A 26,905-nucleotide genomic window follows, 5' to 3' on the forward strand; every position below is an offset into this window, starting at 1 on the left:
CCATTAGAGTTCTGTGTGTGTGAGTGAGAAAGGAGAGGGAGACAGAAGGAGAGAGGTCGGGGGAGAGGGAGAAGGAAGAGGAACGATAGAGATCTGTTACATATTGGGGAGACACCAGGAAGGAAATTTTAAAAGATTAATTCAATGACATACATTTCTGAAGCAAAAGCAGAGGTGTATAGGCTGGGACAGCCGATTGCTTTGGAGCACTCAAAGGTGTGCATCGGCGTTTGCCATTTACTTGCTCACTCTAGCTTTTGTCTGCTTAGCCCTCTTCCTTCATACATTCAGGCATTATTACAAGGAAGCTAGGGCCTAAAGTACGTGCAGGGAACACATTAGATCCCGTAGGATCTAAACTATGAAATGCGAGTAGTGCTCCAATAAAGCTATGAAGTTAGTTCCTCTGTGACGAGAGGAATGTAGCTTTTCTTGTTAGAATCACATAGTCTGCTTGATGCTAGTTCATATACACGGCTAAGCTGCTGTTTTCATTAGGAATCCACATAGCAAGGACTGAGGTAAACTCCTCAGCACTGCCCGAGCCAAGAAACAAGGAAAAAAAGCAAAACAGGGAATAATAAAAGATTAGATAGTGCGCACACTGCACAACAGTAACGTGGATCCCCTTACCCAGGTTTCCACAGTCAGTACTCCATTTTCATTGTGCACGGCTGTACTCCAGACCCTGGTGAGCTTTCAGAACTGTAAACCGTATGTAAGTCAATAGCCCTAAACCTCAGTGGTCAGTGTGTTGGCCTCATCAGTGCCACTGGGTCTCGTTGTAGCCTTGGCTGTCCCGGAGCTTACTAATCCACCAGGCTGCCCTCAGACTCCGGTCTCATCAGTCTTAAAGCGAAATAATACATACAAGAAAATCTTTCCATTTCTCCTCTGTCTGTCTGTCTGTCTGTCTGGAAATTGAAGCCAGGGCTTTGGGCCTTCCAAGCACAGATTCTTGTTAGTTGTTTCCACAGCCCCCATGCTGCTTCTTTTTTTGTTGTTGTATTTTTTTTGTTTGTTTGTTTGTTTTGTTTTTTGTTTTATTGAGACAGGGTTTCTCTGTGTAGTCCTGGCTGTCCTGGAACTCACTCGCTAGACCAGGCTGGCCTAGAACTCAGAAATCCTCCTGCCTCTGCCTCCCAAGTGCTGGGATTAAAGGCATGCACCACCATGCCTGGCCTTATTTTATGTGTCTGAGTGTTTTGTATGTGCACCACTGGGTTCCTTGTGCGCACTAAGGCCAGAACGTCTAGCCACTAGTCTCCTAGAAGTGGAGTCACAGATGGTTGTGAGCCACCATGTAGATTCTAGGAACTGAACCCAGATCCTCTGTAAGGGTAGGAAGTGCTGTTTACCACTGCGTGTCTCTCCAGCATCCCTATCTGCTTTTAATAATGAATACTATTGAGTCTTTAATTTGTTCAAAATGCTTTTAAGTATTTACAGTTATGCAAATCAAATGCCATTTAAAGAAATGCACTGTGGCAAAGTAAATAATTGTGACTACAGTAAGACAAATAGTACGTGAGGTTAGGGGTTAAGCTTCATTCTTTTGGGGTAAAAGTATAAACAATTTGTTAACCCCACACCCCAGCCTAGTGCTGGAGATGAAACTAAGGTCTTGAGTCTCATTGTGATACCATATCCCCAGCCCCTGTAGATGTGATTTAATATGTCTTTCAATTGTGTTCCAGAAACAGTCTCTGAATTCATCCAGAGTGGGAGGAGAGCGGTTCAGATAGGAAGCCAGACAGTTTGAAGCATGCTCTTTTGAGTTTTCCCACTGCTGTGTGTTTTAAGGTCTCTGCAAGTCCGTACACGTCCTGTGGACTAGGATGCAGAGGAGTGAGGGGCTAAATAAGGAGCACACTAGCGTGCAGTTACATGTGCAGGTGGTTCACACTGCAGCCGTGGTCTGTCCAACCTGTACTCTTACTTTATGTCTTTATCTTTTGGAGACAGGGTCTCACTCTAGCCTAGGTTGGCTGGGAACATACTATGTAGCTCAGGTTGGCCTTATAGGCTTAGCTGCCAGAGTGCTGGCATTCCAGGGATGAGCTACTATGGCCCACGTTTTAGTTTCTTTCTGGGATGAGTATTGAATCCCGGCTCTCATGCATACCAGGCAAGCATTTTATCCCCAAGCTACAGCCCAGGCTCATCCTGTACTTAATCTACCATCCGCACTCCAGGTCTTGCTCCAAGAGTTTGTGCAGTGTGAAGTGAGGCACTGAAAAGTTCCCTGAATTGTAATGTTATCCCTGTCACCCTCTCTCCTCTCTCAACAGGTCAGTTGCTGAGAAAGAGGCAGTTGCAAATTTTACAAATCAGAAGACCATTAGTCACCCTCCTGACATGTCAGGCTGGAATCCTTTTGGAGAAGACAATTTTTCCAAGTTAACAGAAGAGGAACTGTTGGACAGAGAATTTGACCTTCTAAGATCAAGTAAGGGACACTTGAAGGCTTATTTTGCTTCACAGTAAAATAACAGCTATATAGTTGAGCAAGGCCAAAGACTGTTAGAGGTGGTGTCAAAAATTCTTTTTGTGCACTTGAGGGAAAAATACAGGCCACTTTCTTTCATATACTGTTAAGCTGTGTTGTGTTGCACATTAGAAGTTAGTTGCCTGATAGTAGCTAATAAACTCAAGATTGCTGATATCTTAACCATTAAAAACTATCTATGAATGTGCAATTCATTACATCTTCAAAACATGGAAGGTTAATGCTCAAGTAGGGAAGACACTGTCAGTCTCTTGCCTTACTAATGGCTCTGTAGCTCTTTCCTGCACACTCAGTACGAGATAGTGTGGGTCTGAGACACCCTTGAGCATGCCCAGAGAAAGCGTGGGCTGCACGATGGTGATGGCTTGTTGTGTCCTTCACTGAGTGGTGACAGAAAGGGGCTGCTTTGTTGTCCTGATATGGCCAAAGTTTAATAATTTTTTTCCACTTTAAATCTGAAATCTCAATGTTTTTACTTGGAATCGTTAACTTTTCTCAAACTACCTAATATATACATCAAGCCTTGCCACATGTGTTTTAGAAATGATCTCTTTTGGAAGAGTGTAGGTTTGAGGAGGTTTGCAGAATTAGGGCAAGGAGCTCATTTTATGGAAAACATAGGTGATTTTCTAGTTTCTGAGGCTTGTATGTATATGTGTGTATGTATGTATATGTATGTACATGTATGCATATACATACATATACACTGAGCATCTCTGTTTTGCATATAAAGAGAAGGGCCTAAGAAATGACTCCCAGTTTCTAATTCCTGTTTTATTTAAGTAACTAGCTTTGTGAACACATTTAGTAAGTAGAGTGCTTTGTCTGAATTAGTATGTATTTTATGTAAAATTCACAGATGGCTTACATTTATGTAAAGAATTCCTGTAAGGCACTCATGTTTGACATCTGAATTTGTATTTTGTATATTGGTGATTAAGCGTGAGCATAAAAATGAATTTTAAGCCTCTGATATACATTTGTTAACTTTGATAAAAAAATCTTACCTCATATTAAAAAATGTTTTTAAATCACATTTTTGTATGGTATTTTTCCTGGAGTTTCTGTTAAGCAGCCCCAGTTTAGAAAGGATGTCAGTGGTCTTAGAAAGTAGGAAAGGGAGATTAGGAGGTAGTCAAGGCATGATAATTTATAGGATTATTTTAGTTTTTTAATGTGTGTGTGTACGAGTGCGTGCGTGCATGCGAGTGTGCATATGCTCATGTACGTGTGTTTGCATGCCTGTCTAGACCTGAAGTTAAGAGTCATCTGTGGTCCCTCTTACCTTATCATTTGAGGAACAGTCTCTCAGATGAACCCACAAGTCAAAAATAGAGTTTTTCTAGTCACTTTGTGTGGAGTCTTCCTGGCTGCCTGCTGAGCACTGGGGCTGCAGTCGGCCACCACGCACGCCTAGCATCCACACTGGGCATTTGGACTCTCTCCTTAAAGCTGGTGCAGCAAGGGTATTAACTAAGCCATCTCCCCAGCCAAGGGTTCCTTTAGAAGCAGAAAGTAAGTTTTAATGTGCTCTGAGAAGGATCTACTAACAAATACTTTTAGTTTCTTGGATTAAAGGAATATCTCTTGTTCCCCCTTCTAAATGACAAGGGCCAGGTGAAGGATCTTATTATTTTGTGTCTTATAAAATATGCTGTTTCTTTGGTGGAGGCAGGAACTGTATGCAGACATGGCTGCATGTGTAGTTTCGTCTTTTAAATTTTGGAATAACTGTTTTCACATTGGAAGATAGGCAACATCAGTGCTGCACACATGGACGTGTATACCTGTTGACAGAGGCAGCTCAGACTGCATCTCACTGCATCACAGAAGATGCCAGGTCCCAGACGAGAGCCCAGGAGCCATCCATCGCTGCCATTATAAACTACCCGCATGGCCTTGAGGAGGGGCACCAAAACCACAGGGCTTCTGCACTCCACCACATAGCATCAGAAACTCAACGTTTCCCTCCCTGCTGATGGCATCTCAGTGAGGTCACTCAGTTGCCGTGTCAGGCTCAGCCCCTGCCACTTGTAAACTGGGATCGAAGGGACAGGATTGTTAGGGGAGCTGAATAAAGTGATTGTCTCTACATAGGGGATGGGAGCCATCACCTCATGTCTTAAGATGCTTAGCTGGCATCTTGAAACTATATTTAGTTCACTAGGTTTCTTGGTAAATTAATCAAACGAGAGTCAAGAGTGTACAGCACTGACAGGATGGGCAGATGTCAGCAGGGAGGCCAATAGATAGAGTTCCATGTTCTTAACAGTAAGTGAGTGGACTGGAGTTCAAAGGAAGGAGTGGCACTTTTAGGAAAATCTATAAATCGATCGTGTCTGGGGTGCACTTCAGAAACATTCCCTTCTGCAGTCTTACTTAGGTGTAGCAGTCATCTTTGATATCTCTTCCAGTACAAAAGTAGCATATCTCACATTTGATCTGTATGGTAGAGTTGAAATCATTCTGATAAGCAGGGCCCTCCTCTAGGACCTTAATTACAGTGGAAGCCTGACTGTACACTAAAGAATGGTGGATGTTCATTATTGCTTGGTTCTTCTGTCCCCAATATTTTTTTTCCAACCTGAAGAAATAAGTTAAATGCACTTGAAATACCACATAGTTCATTTGTGCATTTGTTACTAGGCACACATGTTGTTTTCCAGAGTGGTTTGTAAAAGCACACGTCTTTGGTTAATGAAATACTTGCTGGGTGGAGACTGACCACCTTCCCGAGGCTTTTGGGTGCACACTATCCCTGCAGGTGACATAGAAGTTGCAGAGTGTCGACCATTCAGGGCTTCATTGACACTCAGGATTTTCCTGATCAAGTGGTACATGGCTATTTTGTTTAGTAGGAAAAAGATAACATTGACTAAAAAGATATATTACTTGTGTACTTCCTATAGGAAACAATTTTAAAGAAATAATAACATTTTTGAGATATTAAAACTGATATCATTGATAATATTTTTTAGTAACCTTTATGGAAATAATTGATTACCTGTAACAGGCATTTAACATGTAAAATAAACTATTGCTGCTTTAGCTCTCAGTGTAAATGAATGTAATTTATGGTATAGAATCTTTTAATGGTTCTTTTCTAATGAGAATACATTAAACCAATATTAAGTAATAATAACAAAGTTTGTCTCTGATTTTTTTTTTTAATTAAGCTTGCTGCTGTCATTATCTTTGTACCAAAGCATCAGATGAGTATGTACCCCTCAGGGGTCTAGTTGTTACGATACTTACTATGTTAAACAGGAACGGAAATAACACATGTTTGGGGAAATTGTCAACTTGGATTTGGTTAGATGGTGGTGTCCTTGTAACTGCTAATGAAGAACAGTGGAAGGTTGATTCTTGGACAAATAGATTTACTGTTTTCTGTTTAAAATTTCAACAAAATGACTAAGAGGAATAACAGAAACTCAAGGACTGGTTGTTTTGCAATCTTACTAAGTATGTGGTATAAATTTTGAATATACAACAGCTGTAAATGTAAGGGTGTCTAATTGGTTTATGGTAGTTTTCAGCCATTCACTTTTGTTTATTGTGACCTGTTACAGTGTCTTCAGTGTAGAGTAACGATTTTTAGGCACATTAGACTGACTCTGTACTACCAGTGAATACTTCTTTTTACAACTCTAGTTGTTAACTGTTAAGTCTTTGTTTGAGGGCATCATCTATTTAAGCTGCATATTTAAAATATCTTCTAGAGTATTTTGACTGCGTGGTGGTATGATGGAAAGGACTCTGCTTTCAAAATGTTAAAGTCCTACCCCTTTTCCACTGTTTGTATCATTTGAACACTTTGAGAAGAATCTGTCTTCACCTCCCAGCACAATGTTTTTATGTGTCAGGTTGAGACAGATTCCTTATGTGTAACCCAGGCTTTGTTCTAACTGAAAGAGAACCCATTCATTCGAAACTTAACACGGGTTAGGGGTGACCAGGTCTTTAAAACGTAGCTCCACAGTAAGCATTGTGTTTTCATATCTATGTGAGTGATTGTGTAGTAAGTTAATGTGTATTTATTTTGTAGTCTGTGTTCTGAGACCCAGATTATGTGAATTTTAGAAATGTTAAGTGATATAAAAATATTCCATTAAACATTGATTTTGTGTTTTGTGGGACAATAGAACATGATGCATTTTGTTATAAATGTATTCTGACTTCTGTTTGAAAATAATTAAGTAAATGAGTTTTTTTATATAACAGTAACTCCTGTATTTTTTCCTCTTGGAGACTTCTATATAACAATTAGCTACTCCCACATGAAGGTTTTTGTTGTTGTTATTGTTGTTATTATGTCTAACTGCACAGTGCTGTTTATGTATTTACCACAATTTGCTTGATTGTTGAAGATTATATACCAAATGTAAAAGAATTCCAAGAGCGATGTAGTGATTTTGCACTTTCATAAGCTAGGGAGCCATTGTTACAATCTTGTTTTGAAATTTGGAGAATATATTGAAAGTGGAGGTTTCCAAGTTCACACTTAGATTTTGTAATTCATCACACCTGTGTTATAGGGGAAGCAGCTGCTCTGTGTTAACCTCCCGACAGGGAGGATGCAGGCGTCACGGAGGCTGTTTCTAGTTCAGACTTAAGTGATTTGGGGGAATTACCCTTCTTGATGATGCCCTTGTGGCTGTCACTTGGGTTGTTCTTTTGCAGTCTGTAAGGACAGAATCTAGAGGGTGTGTAGAAGGCCGAGGAGCCCAGGAGGACCCTTTGATACGAGTGCATGCATGTTCTCTGGCATATAGATGCCCAGAGAGACCCCTCCGCTGTCCTTCCTTCATGTGCCAATGTTGCATCTCGCTACAGTAAACTGGTCATAAGATGGTCTTCATTGTCTTTCCAGAAAGATGCTATGGAGCCGGCTCTTTAGTTGGTGCTTTAACCTCTAGCCTCTTTAACTTACCAGAACAGTTCTTGAAAACAAACTAGCAAGAAAATGGATTTGACTCTTTTTTTTTCTTTCAAAATGGCTACGGAACAAAGGTCTACTTGAATGCCTAAAATTTCTTTCTTGATAAGTGTCAAATAGTACAATTTTGATTGCTTAAAATCAGAAAAGAGGCATTATACCAACAAGCCAGAAAGTGCTTAGCGGGCGCGTAAGCATCCCTAGTGAGTAAGGGAGTACTGCCATGACCGGGGATCGGGGATGAAGGTTCTTTCTCGACTGCTCTGCGATGCTCATGCTCACCCTGTGTCTCCATCCCCAGCTGCCTGCAGTCTCTCTCTGTTCTGTCCCAGGAATCACTCTGTCCTCCTGCTTTCCTTTCCTCTTTGCTACACTACAGACCACATTTGTTTTCAAACACACTGTATACATTTTGTAGTGTCTACTACTTTAATGCTTGTTTTTCATATAAGCTACGTGAGGGTAGGGGTCAGAACAGTGCTGTGCTGGATGTATTACCAAACACTGAGCTATTTGTTGGATGAATAAATACACTTTATGTGCGTGCGTGCGTGCGTGCGTGCGTGCGTGCGTGCGTGCATGTGCTTTGTTTGTATGTAATAGTACAAAGTGTTGGGGAAAATGAATAATGTCAGATGGAGTGAATTCCATTTTTCTGACTGCTGAGGATTTGAATTTACCAATTTTATGAGTGTATAACCATTTGCAGTCTTTTTTCTTCTGTAGGTTTTTGGTGAAAGTGCTAAATGTGTCTTTGTAATAAGCAGGGTTTGAAACTCAAGTTCAATATGTTACAAATACAAATAGCTAGTATTAAGTGAACCGGGCTAATTAAGTAGATTGAATTTAATGTAATCTAGCACTGATTAATCTCCTTGAACTTGATTTTGTAGTAACAAACAGGCATTCATTCACCTTCGGACAAAGCCCAGTCCTTATCAGAACAGGGCTGTGAATTATGGTTTTCAAAAAGGCTGTTGTTTTAAGTTTTACTTTGGTTTATACTGTATTTCACCTTTTGTTTAAAACCATCTTTATTTTATTTTATTTTTGTTTTGTTTCATCTTATTTTTGCAGACAGGCTCGGGGCGAGCACACCCTCAGATAAGACTGTAGACCTGCCCCCCGCTCCACATAGCCGTCCTCCGGAGGAGCCTTTTGCTTCCGTCCCTTTCATTTCTCACTCAGGCAAGTTACATGTGTGGCATCGTTGTCTGTGAAATGCTCAGAAGAGGCGGATGTTAGGTACAGAAGCTTGAAAATAGGAAGCGTGTAACTGTTAGCCATCTAATCTTCCTAACGTGTGGCCTACGGAGTTGCTGCTGTACGTTTGCCAAAGTGGGAAATGCAGTTTTTTTTCACCAGTTACTGGGCTCTACTTAAAAAAAAAATCACACGTGAAAATATCTCCTATATTTAAAATATACTTAAAATACTTTTATACTTAGCTTTTGCTTAAAAATCTGATGTTTTCCTAGCATATGCATCATTTCTTATAACTGTCTTAATGATTTTGTATTTGGTATGCCACTAACTTCGCTTCTTATGTTCATGCTTTTGATTTTAGTTCAGAAGTTGAACGCTGCTGCAACTTACTATGTAAAATTTTTCCTATTAGTAATTTCAAAGTAATTGTGTGATGCAGAACCCCTAGCAAGATTGTTTGGAATTACTGTCATATTCCGTATTCTATCTTTGCTCTCTGTCTGTCTTCCTGCATTTCTGCTTACTGCTCTTTCATTGTTAATTTTATGGATGACGCAGTATCTGTAGCAGGAACAGCTAGCTAGCTGTGTATCTGCTCAGCCTTCTGTGTGGTTCCTCACACTGCCAGTACCCTTAGTCAAAAGTGTGTTATTTTTCTTGTATTTCAAAAATGCTCATCACTTCTCAGGGATCTTAGGACTTAGTGACTTGAGTTCCTGATGCAGGAAGCAGTTTCAGTGCATTGTTGTTGTTGTTCCTCTTCAGCTGGAGCCCATTGTCCTGCCTATGCTTGCATGCACATCCCCATGCAAGCCACTCCCGAGGGACACTGGGGGAGTGGGTGGGCCTGAAGCTGGGACTTGGAGGGCCTTTCCTGGGTGCTCTTTGGGCACACACATGTTGATGTGGGGACTTTTGTAATTGGCAGTTTGTTCACACATCTGAGCTTGGGTGTCACTGTGGTTTTGTTGAACTTTGTGTGTATTCGGTTAGATGTGAACTTGTTGAGGGTTGGGAGCTTGGCTTATGTTTGATCTTGCCCAATAACCAACCCAATAATGACGTAGTAGTCATTGTTTGAAACCGTTCCGGCTCTCCGTAAAAGGCATTTCTGAATATTTCCTAGAACCGGGGCAGTTCGGATGAGAGGGCTCTCACTCTAGGACTTGTCAGCAGGGAGAGCATTACTAATACTGCAGTGGTTAGGCCTGGAAAGTCAGTGACGGAGCAGACCGGCCTAGGAGGGATCGCTGGGACAGCAATGGTATCCTGATACTTTGTAGATTCAAAGTTTACTTAAAATAAAAAGTCTAAAATAGATAATTACTATTGGGCAACTATTAGGAAGTGTAGAGATACTTTGTTGAGACATGGGAGGGAGCAATCAGCCATGGACTTCCTGGCAATAACTCTTCCATAATGTGTTTTGGTTTAAAACACATTACATTACAGAACATTCCAGGTGTGTTCTGTCTCTGAACCTTGTCTCTCTCCTCCACCGTTGTTGCTACTTTTATTTTTTTTGTGCATGTATGTGTGACTATGTGTGTGTGGGTGTTGGTGAGAGCCATAGTGGAGGTCAGAGGGTGACTGGGGAAGATGGTCTCCTCTTTCCACCCTGTGAGTTCCAGGAATTGAACTCAGGTTGTCAAGCCTGGCACCCTTTCCTGCTGAGCTGTTTGCCAGCTCCAAACTGCTGTATTTAACGCCCAGGTGCTCAGGAGCTTGCCTTGAGGATTTCTTTTTAAGCACTGCTATTACACATGCACACGCATGCACGCATGCATGCACGTACACATGCACACACGCACGCAAAATGTATATATATATATATATATATATATATATATATATAAATATATATTAAAATGTATACATACACTTAAGATGTATATGTACATTTTAATACATTGTCATTCACTAAAGTATTTTTAATTTCTCACATGTTCTAGTGTATTTTGATTAAAGGTTCAAATTCCAGATACTTGAATTACTTAATTAGTTAATGTTTAAGACAGGGTCTCACTGTGTAACCCAGGTTGTCCTGGAACTCACAGACTTATTATACATAATTATATATTAATGGTATATTAAAATCTCCCTTAACAAATCTGGCAATTTTCTTGTAATCACTATTATGCCATTCAGTTTCCTCCCAACTCATTAGTTCCCCTTTGGATATCAAAAATGCTATTCTGTGCCCAGTGACACAATGGTCCCTCAGTCCAACAGCATATCAGAGCCCAGTGACACATTCTATGATCCCAGCACCCTTCAGGCCAAAGCAGGGGATTCCAGATTGAAGGCTTGTATAGGCTACAAAGTGAGGCCCTGTCTGAGAGCAAGCAAGACAGACCCCTCAGGCACAAGACTGTGTTCTCCTTTTCCTTCCTTTGGGACATTGTTCCCCATTAGTTTCTAAGACAGTGGAAATGTGACTCTCTGAGTTGACTCTGGTACAGACAGTCCTGTTTAATGATACACTCACCTTCTGGAACATACTGGAAGTCACTGACGTTCTTGAATTGTATTTGAAGGGTTTTCACACTTACTTTGCATTTCAGTTGTATTTTGGTCCAGGTTTAATGAACTTGGGTCTGAAGGTTGGCCTACCTGTAAAGTGATGAGGTATGTCACTTCTTCCTTTAGAGTCAGTTTATGATTCTTGATGGTCAGGACTTCTTTTTCAAGATGTTGGCAATATTATTTGCCGTAATTAAAATCTGCCATATGTTCTATGGAAACGGGCTCAGAGGGTGCCAGTTACTTTGTTTAAGTCACATAATTAATAAGTAGGAATCCAGTTCTGATGTTAAACTCTTCCATAAAGAGTAGCATAAATAGTAGTAAGCAATTAAAAAATGAAATGGAAGACAACCTGCACCACCAGTCAGATAAGAAAATGGCCCATCTTATGGCATCTTGTGTTTGGAAATAGTGCTCACAGCCTGTGTGGTTGTCTTCTTGCATTCGGACTCTGCCACTTGGCCTGCCTTCAGAGCAGTCCTGCAGATTCTCATAAAACCTTTTGCTAATCCACTAATCCGGAGGCCTAACATGATAAATTGTTGGGAAATGACGGCAGGCAGTATGCTTCCAATTCACAGTGTGCTTTAAAGTGCCCCTCCCCTCCTCTGCCTGGATGATAGGACAACAGACGGCATGTAATTACAATCGCAGTTCAAGCCATTTATCCTCTATAAGCTGATACTAAAGAAAAGAGCATTGAAACAAAATTTCCTTGACACAGCAAGCTTCTTACATGATTAAAAGGATGCCAACTGTTTGCCCTTTGAGCGGAAACGAAATGGGAAGAGTTGCAGTGTAGACAGAATGTGGCAAATGTGCTTTGTCCCTGAGGAGGGGACTTTCAGCAACGTGGCTCTTCGGTAGTTTATGAATTTACAGGTATATACTTTGCAGGATTGATTTAAAATAGTGAAGCATTAACTAGGACTTCACTTCTTAAATGAAGTGTTTAAGAGAATACTGTTAACCACTGTATAAATATCCAGCCAAAGAAATGCTGTGTTAGATATCCCCTCCAAATTTGGATTGAGTATTAAAGGTTCCATTTAGCTTGTGCAAGAATATACCTTTGAAGTTTGAACATCTAGAAATTGTCTTTTGTGAAAACTTACAACCCAGAATTGGTCAGTTTATTCTCTCAACATTCTTTTGGTGAATTCCTGTTTTTGCATCTGTTTGGTGAGGTAAGCTTGTTTTCAGAACCCCCCACACTCCTCCCCTTCCCCATTCCCTGCCCAACACACATACAGTTGTGTCTGTCACCCATTGTCAGATGTGGTGACAGAGGAGGCATGGAGCCTTCAGAGTGACAGAGGAGCAGTGTCTCACAGGTTGCTAAGGTGCTTTGAAGTCAAACACTGTCTTACTCACCCATGAAAGACAAAGCAAACGTGATAAAAGATATATAAAGAACCCTTAAGGAACAGCTCAGTTCAAACACTGTTGAAGCAGAAACAACAAGTACCCATATGGTAGTACTTTCCCCTGTTATGGCATGCCGCCATAGGGGGCAAAAGGAAGCAGGCAGGCCAGCTCCTGGTCGTACTTGGCAATGCTTTGGTAAACTGTGCTGAACATTGCCTGGTGACGCTAGTCCAGAGTTTACAGGTCAGAGTTCGAAGGTAGTGTCTGCAGCAGGAGAAGTCACTGAGGCTTTAATATATGTGGCTCCAAACTCTGGTAACTATCAAATTCCTCATGTGTAAAGAGAGATTGAACTAAATGTATGTCTACAAATCCCTTGTTATTGAAAGAGTTCAGGATACAGTTGAAGCTAAGAAACAGGGTTATAATTCCAAAACAGTGAAGAGATGTAAGAGAAGGCCCAAGAACTGAAATTTGAGTGGTACTAGACTAAACCTTTCAAGAAATAGGAAGGCATGATGGCCTGTGGACATGGCAAGTCAGTTCTGAAGATGTGTTTCAAATGGAAGAGAAAGACATCTCTAGCATAGATCATAGCAAACCTTAGAGCAAACCTTACAGATCCCAGTGTATTGGGAAGTCAGTAGTGAGGAGTTGGAGAGAATGTGGAGAACTGGTGCTGCAGTAAATATCTTGACCCTTTGACACCTTCCCTGGGGCATCACAAGTGTGTAGTTAGGGCTCCATGAAGAGTACCTACAAGTGCCATGACTGCTGCCCACAGTCTCTCTGCGTCTTCACTTTAATCCCTAATAAAAGCCGTGAGGCCGATAATGCCATTCATTCTGCAGGTTAAAGAAGCAAGTCACTGAGTAATGAAACCATCTAAACTATAAGTCTTCAAGCAGCTCTCTAATTTAGCTTAAGAGGACTTTATGTTGTATGTATATTTTTAGGTAGACACCAAACAGTTGTTATTCCACTTCTTTAGTCCATGCTGAGATGTTGCTAAGGTTACTGAGTGATTGGCACATTCCATCACTGACAGTGTGGTGCACGAGGTGTGGGAGGTGAACAGTGGCTCTGGTCAGAAGGATAATTGGAGTTTGTGCTTGCTCTCTCCTGTTGCTCAGCGAGGTTCTCCTGGCTCTCGTGGTTTAAATTAGGATTTCAATGCTGGATACTTTATAAACTAAAAAGATATTTAACACTTGAAAACTTAGGGCTTTTACTGATCTCCTCAGATCTGCATTGCTTATCCTAGTCACATATTCTCAGGCTTTTGGTCTGAGTGAACTTGCACTGTTACTGGGATGCAAACAACACTTGACAAAATGATAACGTGCTCTAATTTCTGACGTATGTGTGTGGGTGGGTGGGGCGGTAGGGAAACATTTCTGCACGTGGATTGTGTCCAGAGCCCACTCTGGTCCAGGAGCTTCTGAGGTAAGGTCTTTCAGGGGAAAGTCTCGGTGTTTGAAATTGTTCGGACTCTTCACAATGTTGAATTTCTGAAAATGTTCTCTCTTAAAATTGGGAATGACGGTTTTACTTGGAATCTGAGCTAATTTAAAATTTTATTCATGTTTTTCTTACTTAAATGTGGAACATATTAATATATTACTATTTTCCCTGGAAGTCTATTTAATATGTTTCAATTAAGATTTATTTATTTTCTTATTTGGGAGACAAGTATTTTAACTAATAGCTCTCAAATGATTATTTTACTGCTATTTATTAATAAATAATAGCTTGGCCATAAAGATTTGGCCCTGCCACTTGCTTATTAAATCTGTACCTAAATGTTAAGCTTGCTTTTTTGTCCCCTGCAGTGACAGTGCATCTTGCTAGAAGACTCCAAAGACTGATCATTTTAGTGTGTTGTTCCCAGGCAGGGAGCAAGAGTAAAGAATGGTGTGGCCAGGTGTTGTCTGTATCGTGCACCAGCGCTGCTGTGTTCCCAGGAAAGTCAGGCCCAGATAAGACAAGCTGCTAAGTCCATGAAACCAGATGCTCCCCCTGTCAGTTACTAACGGTGTAACCGAGAGGATCCATTCTCAGGGTGTCTGAGCTGTGAGGAACCTGCCCAGTACTTACTGGGAGTGTTCCCATCCCCCCACCCCCCCACTTCAAACTGTTATTTTTACATTAACAATACAAATCTCAGATGATTATGTCTACAGGAGAGCCTGAAATTCAAAGCAGCATGTTCGGGATATACTCTCAGGAAATTAACTTTAGCAGTGAGATAATCCTGATTAAATTTCATAATAAATCAAATATGTATTATTTAATCTAACAGCTGGGAAGAAGCAATCTGTTCCCAGAAGCAAATAGGAATATCTGAGGCATTGTCCTGACTCTATTTATTTCAGCATCTGAGTGTTTCTTTTTCTCAAACTAGAGGAATATGTCTAAGCAAAGAAATGGTTTGTATATGCTGAGGGCAGTTTTTAGCTAGAAGTCATTTTGTAGTAGTAACTATATATATTATAACTTAAGGTACTATAGCCAGCTTGAAGTGCCCTTTGGGTGGCTGGCGAGGAGCGGGGGAGCTGTCTTTGTGCTGTAGTAAAGGGCTGAAAGCTGTAAGATAACAGTTGGCTCTCTGCACCCTTAGACCCAGCCCACTCTGGACTAAAAACACTAAAAGAAGATGCACCTCTCCTGGGCACGTTCTTATCACACCCTAAACAAACAAGAATGTATGGAGGTAGCATGATGCTGTATTAGAGTTTGTAACTCATCTATACAAAGATGGTTGATGATACGCAGGAAGAAGTAGTAGGTTATACATGCATTCCATTCTTCATAAGGCACACAAATGTCAGGATTTGAGTATCTGTGGGAGGTAACAGTACCTCCAAAGCCAAAGGATTCTAGAACTAATTTTGTTTTTGTATAATTTACATATTTCAGCTCTTAAGTAGTTCCACAGTAATGAAATGGCGGTTGACTAGCTCGGCTGCTGCAGACAGTGAAAGCCATCCAGGATTACTGTAACTTGCAGCCAGCACTTCACCTCCTCAGCAGATGGTGCTAGAGGTCTAACTGTGAGCTGGTGTTGACTTGGTAGCATGGATGCTGGTGGCGTGTTTGCAGAGGCCACATTACTGCATTTGACTCAAATAGCTTACAAAGGAGCAGGCACTGGGGGGGGATGGAGAACCATTTAAAGAATGTCTCTGTGGAGTCTGAGAACACAGGATAAAAAGGAATATGATAAATGCTTTTTATTGTTGCTTTAGTTTTAAGAAGGAGAGAGACTGTAGTAAAATCACTGTCTATACAAACCAGTTCTGGAGTTGGCTGTGACTTTTCTGCTCATTTTGAAAGCACTTCTTTCCCACGTGTTACACTGTGTCCCCATGTATATTTAAAGAGATGTCGTTTCCAGGATTACAAGTTGACTCTGGGTATGTGCATATATATTTGCTTGTATACTTGATTTTGATCAGTTCTCAAGTAGATCAGTGTTGTGGTTTTGTTTTTGTTTTGTTTGTTTTTCCTTTCACTTTCTTTTTCTTGTTGGCCAAGAATTGCTTCTTCTGTTCTTGCTTCTTCATGTGTTCCCTCGCACTTAGATTCACCCATGGCGCCTACACGTTACAGAAGCTGATTGAGTATGGTAGGGGAAGTGAATTAATCTACTTCTTGCTGCAGATGATGAGGAAGAGTTCATGTAGTGTCAGGCACTGTTGGTACCCTCCCCCTTTAAGATTTATTTTTATTGTTGGTGTACGGGTGTTTTGGCTACATGTATGTCTGCACACTACATGTATGCAGTCTTCAAGGAGGCCAGACAAGGGCATCAGATTCCCCAGGTGTTCCCTTGGTGCTTTCTTAACAAGGCAAATGAAGTACAAATCTGTTCTTAGCCCCATTTCATTCATGTTTTAAGAGTAGAGTCGCTGTCATCCTGGAGGGGTGTTTTTCTTAGCTCTGTTAGTTGTCTGTGGGAAGGAAATAATAGTGCATGAATTAGAGTGATAGCAACGTCTGAAAGAGGTGGCTTTTCCCTTTTGTTCTCTGAAGGAAAACACGCACGGCTCCTGGTTTTTCTGTTGTAACTGTGGGGAAACGAGAAACAGCCTAGATATTCTAATGACGGTAAGGATGCACATGCCTCATCTTAGCAAGCTTTCTCAAGAAACCGTGGGTTACATTGGCACTTGAGAGGGTCCATGAAGATGGCAAGAAAACCACACAGAAGTAAGTCCACAGTTAGTTGTGAAAGTGGCTCTGTGTGTCTCTTTACACTGAAGGAAGGTTTGCTTCTGTCGATCTGATCCTAAGTAGCTGAGGAAGGGTGGTCAGAAGGAAGAGTGGAAAGCGGCTGGTGTCTTCTAGACAGAATGGAGCCATTGTGGAATGGAACAGTCATCTTGGGAAGAGTGGACTCGGGGTGTGATGGGAACAGAAAGGTGCTTTGGATGATCTCTCCATGAGTCCTGCTGTGGTCAGAGATCTGGAAGGCCCCTGGGGATAGAGAGGTTTCTAGAGGAGCTGCAGGGTGGCATTTACTCAAGTCCTTGCCTTCTAATCTGTTTATACAGGTTAACATGCTACACTTCATAAAGGTAGAGAGTCGCAAATGTGGGGGCAGTCTTGGTTTCATCAAATTAGATTCTTTGGTACGAAGGCAGAGCACCAGGTGCATCCTTTCATAGGTTTAGCTGCCCGAGACCACATGACCTGTTTCATTCTTGATCCAGGATGAATCATCGGATGGTCCCCCAGGTGTCTGGGCAGTGTGCATAGTGTACGCATGGCCATCCATGAGAGCTTAAATGTCTTCTTAAGAAATTGAGTGAGGGTAACTCACTCCTCTGGAACCATGTGTGTCTTGTTTTCAACAAAAATCCATGACTGTCCAGCATTACTTCAAAGGTAATTTTTTGTTGCTGTCTTTTGGTTGTTTTTTATGTCAGAGGAACAGTGTATGGGTGAACAGTGAAAATGTGAACCTGCGTCCATTGGGTTTTGGTTTGTTGGGATGATAAATAACACTGAAGCTTTTAGCTAATTTGAAGGACCGGGCAGAAGATGACCTGTGTGGTGAAGTGTAGTCTGATGCATTGTCTGCAGTATCCTTCCCAGTCACTCGTGCCTCACTAAGGTCAAGATTTGCAATAAACTGCACAAGATGACTGGGCTCTGAGGGCCATTTTCTGTCCCTTTGCTTACAGCTGCCCCGTGCGGCTCAGGTATCTGCCACTCCCCCTGGAAGCACTTGTCTTGCTTCTGGCCACTGTGCCCACCTGGTTTTGCTCGGCTGTGGCTGTTACTTCCCAGCTTGCCTTGCACACAGCTTGTCTTCCTTGGCTGACTCCTGGGTCTCTGTCCTTGGGCTCAGCTTTGCACGTTCTTTTCTTTATCTTATTAGGTGATGATCCCGAAGGCTGTGGCCTTTTCTGTGTATTACAAAGTGATACCTTCCAGACCTGTGTTCTTCAGCTAAAACTCAGCCTCATATTAAATCACTTCACAGCTGCTTCACACGTGCATCGGGGTCTCAGAATGATGCTTTGATTGCTTCCTAATTCATTCCTCCCATGTGAACAGTAGCCACATCTCACGTTCTTTCCTGTCTCTCGTTTTCCCACCTGCGGTGGACACTGAGGACCACATGGTGTCACTTCCCAAGTCCTCTCCACCTGAAGAAAGTATTCCTGCGTTTGGCTACTGTAAGAGTGTGTGTGCACACTTTGTCAGAACCCACCTTTGAGGGTCAGAGCACAGCGTGTGGAAGTCAGTTCTCTCTCCCACCACGAGGATCCCAGGGACTAAACTCAGGGTGTCAGTCCTAAAGGCACGTGCTCTTGCTCTCTGAACACCTCCCACCCCCACCACACACACACACACACACACACACACACACACACACCTCTCCCTACAGTCTCTCACTGCCCTAGAACTTCCATAGTTGGCTAGACTGGCTTGCCAGGGAGCACCAGGGGATATTCCTTGTTTTCCCAGCACTGAGGCTACAAAGCCCGTGTGAACGTGTAGCCTTTCACATGGGTTCTGAGCAGTGTAGCGGCCCAGCCCCCTCCTGACCATGTTCCAGCCACATTATCCCAGTTTCACTATCTCAAGGTCCCAGAGCTTTTCATCTGAAGCAGCTAGAAGCTTGTCCTTTGTACGGCTCTTTCTCATGGTTCAATCCTGCCTTCTCCTTAAGGAGGTCTTTACTGACTGCTGGAGGTGTAGGCTTGGATTTATGCACCCATTTTCCCTCCTGTGAGTTTTCCAGCACATTGGAAATGTTTTGAGTACTGACACTGAGTGCAAACTCCTGAAAACAGACATTTGTTTGTTAAAGGTAGTAAGAAAATGCAAGTGACTGAATTCTGAGCTAAAAGTACCTCCCTATAGTGTCTGAATTGTCATGATATCCCTTTCTATATATACCAGTTGCCACTCTTGGAGCAGTCATTTTGGTTACACATGTGCACAGAGCTAGGAAACAGAGAGTAAGGACGATGAGATATGATAAGTAGGGATGGTTGGCCAGCCACAACACTGGAGCAGGCCTGCAGTCAAGGATTCTACCAGTTCATCAAGTACCACGTGTGCAGGGCATCGTCCAGGGGTAGTCTTGGAGGTCTGTCCTGTGGGCTGGGTCCATCAGGTGAGTTGTAAGATGTGATGCTACAGAGCAGCAGAGATGTTAGGCCAGCATGGCATCATTGATTCCCTCATGTCTGCTGGGTTCCTCATTCTGATAGCGAGTTTGAAGGACCTGGGTTGCTACTCAGTTCCCGAGCTGTCATAGAAAGAATTCAGCTATGCGTGTAATAGGTAGTACCATAGAAGACATCAGAGTTGTAGCTGAAGGCAAGACAGGACAGTACACCACACACAGGGTGGAACGTCTCAGGGCCAATAAAAGATTTCTGATAGGTAGCTAGCCATATAATGGAGGTTCCGAGTTCCGTTGTGAGGGGTACAGAAGGGAGTGAATGAATGGATGAATGAATGCGCAGGAGGAGATGGTCTTGATGTCTGCTGGCTGGAGGATCTGTGTAGCTAGAGGTGCAGTAATCTAGAGGACCTGGTGATGAAGATATCCTAAAAGGGGGCTGATACCCTTAGGAATTCCTGCCTTCGAGTACTGGTAGGATGCATAGTCTCGGGAAATAAGCATAAGAGACGTTAGACTGGAATTTCCCATGAAGATGTCAGCTAAATAGATGAATGTCAGCCAGAACTACTGCTGTCTGAGGCATATAGCTTGCAGTTTACAACTGGCTAGGCTGTAGAGGGAGAGACATGAGGACAGGGCTGTGGGGAACTTCCTAGTCTAAGGAGGTGTTGGTGGAGGAGTGTGGGCTACAGAGTTGTCAGAACTTGACAGTGTGGACTTTGCAGAGCGGCCATGTCGGAGGAACGTGAACAGTTCCTCTACCATCAGCTAGTTAGTTTTCACGACTACATATTGTACTTCAGTCCTCAGTAACTGTTTGACAAAACATCTTAGTCATAAGGAGAGGAAGAGGTAAGTGTTTGTAGTTTGGGTCAATACAAATTGATTCTCACCTCTGGAAACATTCTGTTCAGTAGGGCAGGATACTAGGAAGGTAGCACATTTTCAGGTAAACTAAGGCATCTTAAAGATGTGCTAGTCATGTGCTAGTCACTTCATGAAGTGCCTTGATAGTGCCTGTGCCCGAGTTGGTCCTTAGCTTTGATCAGTCTGTGTGGGAGAGATCCACACTACCTTAAAGCATCCGTTTCTGGAAAGCAAAGTGCAGAAACAGCACACACAGGGCACGCAGGCAGGTGGGTATTAGTAAAGAGAGGACAAACACGGGGTTGAAATGAAGACGTTTACTTGGCGAGTGGAGAGGACCGTCAGTACCCTTGTCCTATCGAGGGCCTGTATGGTGCTGTGGATGCAGTTTCTTTGTCCCAAGGGTCTGTGCCACATGTCCAGAGAGACAAGTGTGTCGGTCTGCATTTCAGGACATGGCCAGAGACTAGTAACTGTGCCTACTCCCTGGACGGACATGGCATGCCACGTGTTCAGTTTAAGAAGATACTGAAATATTGAATACTGTAATGATTTCTCTTTGAACTTTTAGGTTCTCCTGAAAAGAAAACGACGGAACATTCTCCAAATCAAAAATCTATCACTGCAAACCTTACCAAAAATGGAGGCTCAAGTCCACTATGTAAAGATCAGCGAGCCGGAAAGAAAACCTCCGAGAATCCCGTAATTAGGGGTCAAGTACAAAAGGGACATGATGATTCTGAAAGTGATTTCGAATCAGACCCCCCTTCTCCTAAGAGCAGTGAAGAAGAACAAGAGGATGAAGACGCACAGGGAGAACACGGGGACTTTAATGATGACGACACTGAGCCGGAGAACCTGGGTCACAGGCCTCTGCTGATGGACTCTGAAGATGAGGAAGAGGACGACAAACACAGCTCTGATTCAGAGTGTGAACAGGCAAAGACCAAGAGAGGAGACACGAGCTCCCTGCGCAGGGACAAACCTGGCGTGGCCCCAGACACAGCCCTCCTGACCCCGGCCCGCTCGCCTGCTGATGCGCTGACTCCCAGTCAGGAGTTCGATGTGTTTGGCGCTGTTCCCTTCTTTGCAGCGCCTGCTCCGCAGAGCCTGCAGCACAGAGGGGATGGGAAGAACCTGTCCCAGCATGCTTTTCCAGAGCAGGAGGACTTCGACGTGTTCACAAAGGCACCCTTCAACAAGAAGGTCAGCGTACAGGACTGGCCCGCGGTGGGGCCAGATGCCCGGCCTCTGCCTGCACGGCCCAGAAGTGTAGATATATTTGGCTCCACTCCCTTCCAGCCCTTCTCCGTGTCAGCCAGTAAAAGTGAAAGCAAGGAGGATGTTTTTGGGCTCGTGCCCTTTGAGGAAATAACTGGGAGTCAGCAGCAGCAGAAAGTCAAGCAGCGCAGCTTGCAGAAACTCTCCTCTCGCCAGAGACGCACAAAGCAGGATGTGTCCAAAAGCAATGGGAAGCGCCATCACGGCACCCCTACCAGCGCAAAGAAGACGCTGAAGCCCCCCTACCGCACGCCCGAGAGGGCCCGCAGACACAAGAAGGTGGGCCGCAGAGACTCCCAGAGCAGCAATGAGTTTTTAACCATTTCCGATTCCAAGGAGAACATCAGCGTCGCGCTGACTGATGGCAAAGACAGGGCCAGTGTCCTGCCATCTGACGAGAGTCTGCTGGACCCATTCGGTGCCAAGCCCTTTCATCCTCCAGACTTGTGGCACCAGCCCCATCAGGGCCTAAGCGACATCTGCGTTGATCACACCACCATTTTGCCTGGGAGGCCGCGACAGAATTCAGTACACGGGTCCTTCCACAGCGCAGAGACATTGAGAATGGATGACTTTGGTGCCGTGCCCTTTACAGAACTCGTGGTGCAAAGTGTCACTCCACAACAGTCCCAACCGGTCGAACTAGACCCCTTTGGTGCTGCTCCATTTCCTTCTAAACAGTAGATACTTCAGGTGGACTCAGCAATAACTCCTGTTTCAAAAAAGTATGAATAGTTTTATGAATCTGGAAGAAAAAGTATTTGTATAGTTGTTTATATCATACACTCTTCACAGGTTAATCAGGATAGGTGATTTTTAAATAAACCAAATGGAATTGTTTGTACAGGGTAGTAAGTGGATGCCTTCTTCAAGCAGGAGGAGGCCTAAATCGAAAGTTCCAAGGGCTTTTGCTACTGACAGCTAGCTCAGAGGTTCCCGTGGGCTCCCTGGGAAAGCTGCTGTGTAGCCGCTGAGGGACAAGAAAGCTTATCACTTCAGATATCACATGTCACCTAGGTGCACACCCCAGATGCAGCGTTTGGGGCTGAATGAATGCTTCCACCATGAGGAAACAGCCTCGAGTGCTCTTCATACACTGCTTCGTAAGGTGGAGCCAGAGGAAACTGACTGTTGTGCCTAAAAATACTGTTTCATTAAAAAACAAAACAAAACAAGTGCCATTAATAATGGACTCTGCAATGATAAGTATATGAAATAATGTATATATTAACTCACTTTAGCCCTTCTATGGTGTATGGCTCAAAACATGTATATGATAATATATATGCAGTTTCTAATCTGTCAAAAATAAATTTTTACAATGTGGAATGCCTAGAACAAAAATACAAAGAGAAATATCTGGCATTTGAAAAAAATGTAAAAGAATGATACGTAAAAAGAAAAGCAACATTTGGTACTTCAGAAAGACTTTGTCTTTGAATGGGTATTTGCCAAAACCTTTATCATCATGCCCCTACTGAAGTACATTGATAGAAGGGGGGGGGCAGGTTATATAGAAATTTAATTTCAGAAACAATGTAGCTGAAACTTTAATTTTTAAAGAAGTTTACAATGTAAAATCATGTTGCATTTACTGACCTACTTTCTGCCAGCCCCACCCTCATCCAGCACTGGGGAGTCCTGGGCTGCAGTTCCTTCAGGGTGCTCCGACAGTGACAGACTCTGCATGGACAGCCAGACCCTCAGTGGATGGAAGAACTGGGTGGTGGGACTAGGAGCTTAATTCTGCTACCCGACTGCATCAGTAGTGAAAAGAACTAAGCTACCAAATTGCCTTTTAAAAAAATATCACCAGTCATAATAAGAAACTTGAAATTTTGTAGTTGTGGTTAGTGATAGCAGTTATACATCAGTTAATGTGAATGTACTATCCGTGCGTCCTGTGTCTGTCGTAAGTTATGATTAGCTTCTTTACAGATGAGCATTTGAAGTTTCTAGGTCAACAGCTATTGCTATTGATTGCTATATTTTAAGTTGCCCCCAGTTAGTGTACCTTAATGAGTAATCTTATTAAAACCTCTTAACTTTAGTGCCCCAGAAGGTAAATCATTTGCCTACTTTCAGAGTTCAGAACTTGGAAAGAAGCAAAATACATAACCAAGGCATGGTCCTTTTATATTTCTTGTCTCCTCCTCTGCAAACTCAGTGGGGGTAGTGTGGACAGGAGCAGGCCACACCATGCCACGCAGAACCGGGCTGCACCACTTACTGTCCTGTGCCAAAGGCAGAGACTATGTTTGCACCTTTTTTTTTTCTGGTTCTCAGGTTAATTAATCTAACTAACGCAAATGGTAGTAGACCCTTTAAGCTACAAAACAGATTCAGTAATGCTTGCTTTTTAAAGTAATGATGAACTGATGTGGTCTTCTGAGTTGTGAATATGAAATCAGAGTTCCACTTGCCTTTCAATGCACTGAATATTTTAAGGTGATTCACTGACAACAACCCCTCCAGCTTACTCTGGACAAATTCTTAGGAAACAACTCTGCCACAGCTTAAAATGTTTACATTGCCTCTGACAGCCCAGCAGGTGACACTCCTCTTGGAACCCGCTCATTGGACAGATGATTTAATTGGAGGTCCAATGGGTAGCTCCTTTGCATTGCTGTTAGAGGCATTTTCTCAAGCTGAGGAGACTCCATTTAAATTTCAGTGTCAGCTGCCACTGTCACTCTGTACAGCTGAGCCTTAGGTAGCGAATTCCCTCACAAGAACTTGGCTCCCCCACTTACCAGCACCCAACACTCACTCAACAGCTGGCCCAGTTCTGGCTTAAAGAATGTCATTTGGGTGTGCCCTGTGCTTCTAAGTATGCAAAGCAGTTCTAACTAAACCCGTTAGACTTGAACATCAAAGGGAAGTCACGTGAGGAACCCAGAGTTGTCAGCTAGAAGCTTTACCAGTGCTCATTAACTCTGAATCTTCTTAAAAAGTGGACCCTTTGCTCCACTTTGAACACGTCAATAAAAGGTTAGTGTCGCCAGAGAATCTTTTAGGGCATTGAAGAAATGGATCTAGTACAGCACAGCACAGAGGTTGCTCAGTATGTAGCTGGAGAAAAGGTCTGCTCCAAGCAGGGTGAGAATGGAACTGGCTAGAATATTAAGCACTGCAGTGCTCCTCCCCTGGGCTGTGTGTCCTGGGCAGTTAGGAAATCACTTGGCTCTCAGATGTGTGCACTTTGCAGTCAGTGCTACCCTGTTTAACAGGAACTGACTCCTCTCATCTTCCTGATGGAAGATACTAAGGTGGTGCCCACTCTGGCTCCTCTCCATTCGGCCATCCAGGCCTGGGTACTTCACTAAAGCATTGTTAGAAGGTGCACGTGTATTAATATCACTACTTACGGGAAGTTTGGGTATATTTGCTTAATACCTGTAGAGTGCACAGTGAACTCTGTTATTTTTTTCTTTTCTTTTTAAGCAAAACTAGTCATCAAATTACATCCAGTTTCTGAACTGATGGTCTACTGTGAGATGATGTATCTACTGAGAGAATAGCAAATGACTGTTGGGAAAAAAAAAATCTATACTCGGTGTTGTTTTCTACTAAGATAAAAAGATACTTGCACACCACGGCTCTCTGTTATGGAATTAATGTGAATTTAAAAAGGCAATCGTTGTTTCTTTTAAGAGCATTCACGCCTATTGAGGGAGTTTACAAAAGCCACTAAAAGGAAGACATAGATGAAAATACAGAGGGCTAGGTCTGGTTTAGGTTTTTAGTCTTTTTAGTTTTTAGTTTTTTTTTTTTTTTTTTTTTTTTTTTTTTTTTTTTAGAATTCACATTGCTACTTTCGGGAGAACTGATTTCCTTACTATGTTCTTTTTGTGACTGAAAGGTCATCCTATTAATAGAAGGAGTAGTAGCCACTTGTTCTTTCTTTTGCGGTGCTGGGAACTGAACCCAGGGCCTCGCACACGCTAGGCAAGCGCTTTAGGGCTGAGCCACACCTCCAGCCTGGAAGATCCCTTTTAATTGCTGGCAAACAGCTTTAAGTGCACTTTCTTTGATTACACTTCCATGTTTTTGTTAAACTTGAATTTTCTGAAGCCTTTTATGTACCACTAAGCTAATAACTTTAATCTTTAAATAAACCGGGTTTATATCCTTAGTTATATTTCTAATTGTTATAAAACATGCTTTCTAAAGTAACTTAAGCCCTCAAATGTAGCTGGGAGACATTTGAAATAGAATTCAGTTGCTTCCCCTGTACCCAGAAAAGCACTAATTTTATTACCTTATTGCCTTTATATTGCTTAGTCTTGAATTCTGTTCACTATTTTGTTTGAGATTTAAAGTTATTTTCTTACTGTATTTATCATACCTACTGTTTTAATAATCAGCCTTCTTTAAATGCAATAAATCCCAAATGGATTGCTTATTCTTTATAATCAATGTCTTTGGAGTTTTTATTTTTATTATTTGTATCATTAAACGTTTCATGACAAACTTCTGTTCAGTTCTTCCACCCTCATCATGGATTCTGTCTCAGTTTTGTGCTCTGTTCTCGGAGAGTTCATGGGCTAGGATTTAAGAAAATGCACTTGACCTGATTTTTCTGCAACAAGAATACTTCATAACACACGTGTCACAAATTTACCAGTGTCATGCTTGGGAGGCCAGAACACGGAGCTTAGCCTTTTCAATTACGCCTCTGCCACAGGTTTTAATTTGTACCTTGTTTTTTTTGTTTGTTTTTTGCTTTTGCTTTTTTTTTTTTAATTTAAAAGACTGTTAGCATTATTTTAATTAATTTGATTAAGTATCTTAAGTATAAAAGAGGCTTTGGCATATTAAAGAAATGGACTATGTTTAAGATTGGTGCTCTAACTTGGGTGACAGAGTTGCATTCTCAGCTTAGAATGCAGTATTCCACAATCTGGAATCTGATTGGTAGCTTGTACACTTTCTCAGGTGTGAGCAGGTTCATTTTGTTTGGTATGAGTGGACTTGGGTTTTGAAGCAGTAACCAATGCAAAGCAGTTACTTAGATCTGAGTTCAAGGCCAGCCTGCTCTACAAAGTGAGTTCCAGGATAGCCAGGGCTACACAGAGAAACCCTGTCTCAAAAAACAAACAAAACAAAACAAAAAAACAAAAACACACACACCAAAAAAAAACCCAGTCTCTCCAAGGAGGAACATACACTGTTCGAGATGTTTATTGAATACTTCCTTTCTAGGACGGGCTGGCTCAAGCAACACAGGCAGCACAGCTAATACTGCTGCTGGAGCCAAGATGTCTTGGAACTCTTGTGTATTAAGAAAGCACACAGGCCCGGCATGTGCTGGGAATACCTGCATGCTGAGAGTCGCTTGATACCGCACTGGAGGGCTTTCACAGAAAACATTTTGAAGGGTAAGTTTCAGTGCAGTTCTAGACCATTCTTCTCATCCCACAAGACCACAATTCTTAGCAGCGTAAACAGTTGGTGTGACAACACATAGAGGAGACCCCTCTACCCCTTCCCTAACAGCCAAGCAGCCTCACACTGGTAGGTGGAGTTGGAAGAAAGGTGGCTGATTGGGGACTCAGAC

The 26,905-nt window shown here is 42.4% G+C and overlaps 2 protein-coding genes across 6 annotated transcripts in view; one reads left to right on the plus strand and one right to left on the minus strand.

The window, feature by feature from the left end:
• Bmp2k (BMP2 inducible kinase) overlaps positions 1-24,941 on the plus strand; it is a 93,377-nt gene extending 68,436 nt beyond the window's left edge. The window contains exons 14-16 of one of the 3 annotated variants that reach the window (NM_080708.1): positions 2,292-2,449; positions 8,526-8,636; positions 20,636-24,941. In NM_080708.1, coding sequence (NP_542439.1) covers positions 2,292-2,449; positions 8,526-8,636; positions 20,636-22,029 — 1,663 coding nt within the window. In that variant the 3' untranslated portion in view covers positions 22,030-24,941. Of the gene's footprint in view, positions 1-2,291; positions 2,450-4,258; positions 6,733-8,525; positions 8,637-20,635 lie in introns of those variants that run through there. The other 2 variants (XM_006534788.4, XM_006534789.4) reach the window with 2 other exon arrangements.
• Paqr3 (progestin and adipoQ receptor family member III) overlaps positions 15,257-26,905 on the minus strand; it is a 30,386-nt gene continuing 18,737 nt past the window's right edge. The window contains exon 7 of one of the 3 annotated variants that reach the window (XM_006534876.3): positions 15,257-22,057. The gene's annotated coding sequence lies outside the window, so the exon portion shown is untranslated. The remainder of the gene's footprint in view (positions 22,058-26,905) is intronic. The other 2 variants (NM_198422.3, NM_001359910.1) reach the window with 2 other exon arrangements.

The sequence above is a fragment of the Mus musculus genome, chromosome 5 (assembly GCF_000001635.26).
Source record: "Mus musculus strain C57BL/6J chromosome 5, GRCm38.p6 C57BL/6J".
Taxonomy (NCBI): Eukaryota; Metazoa; Chordata; class Mammalia; order Rodentia; family Muridae; genus Mus; species Mus musculus.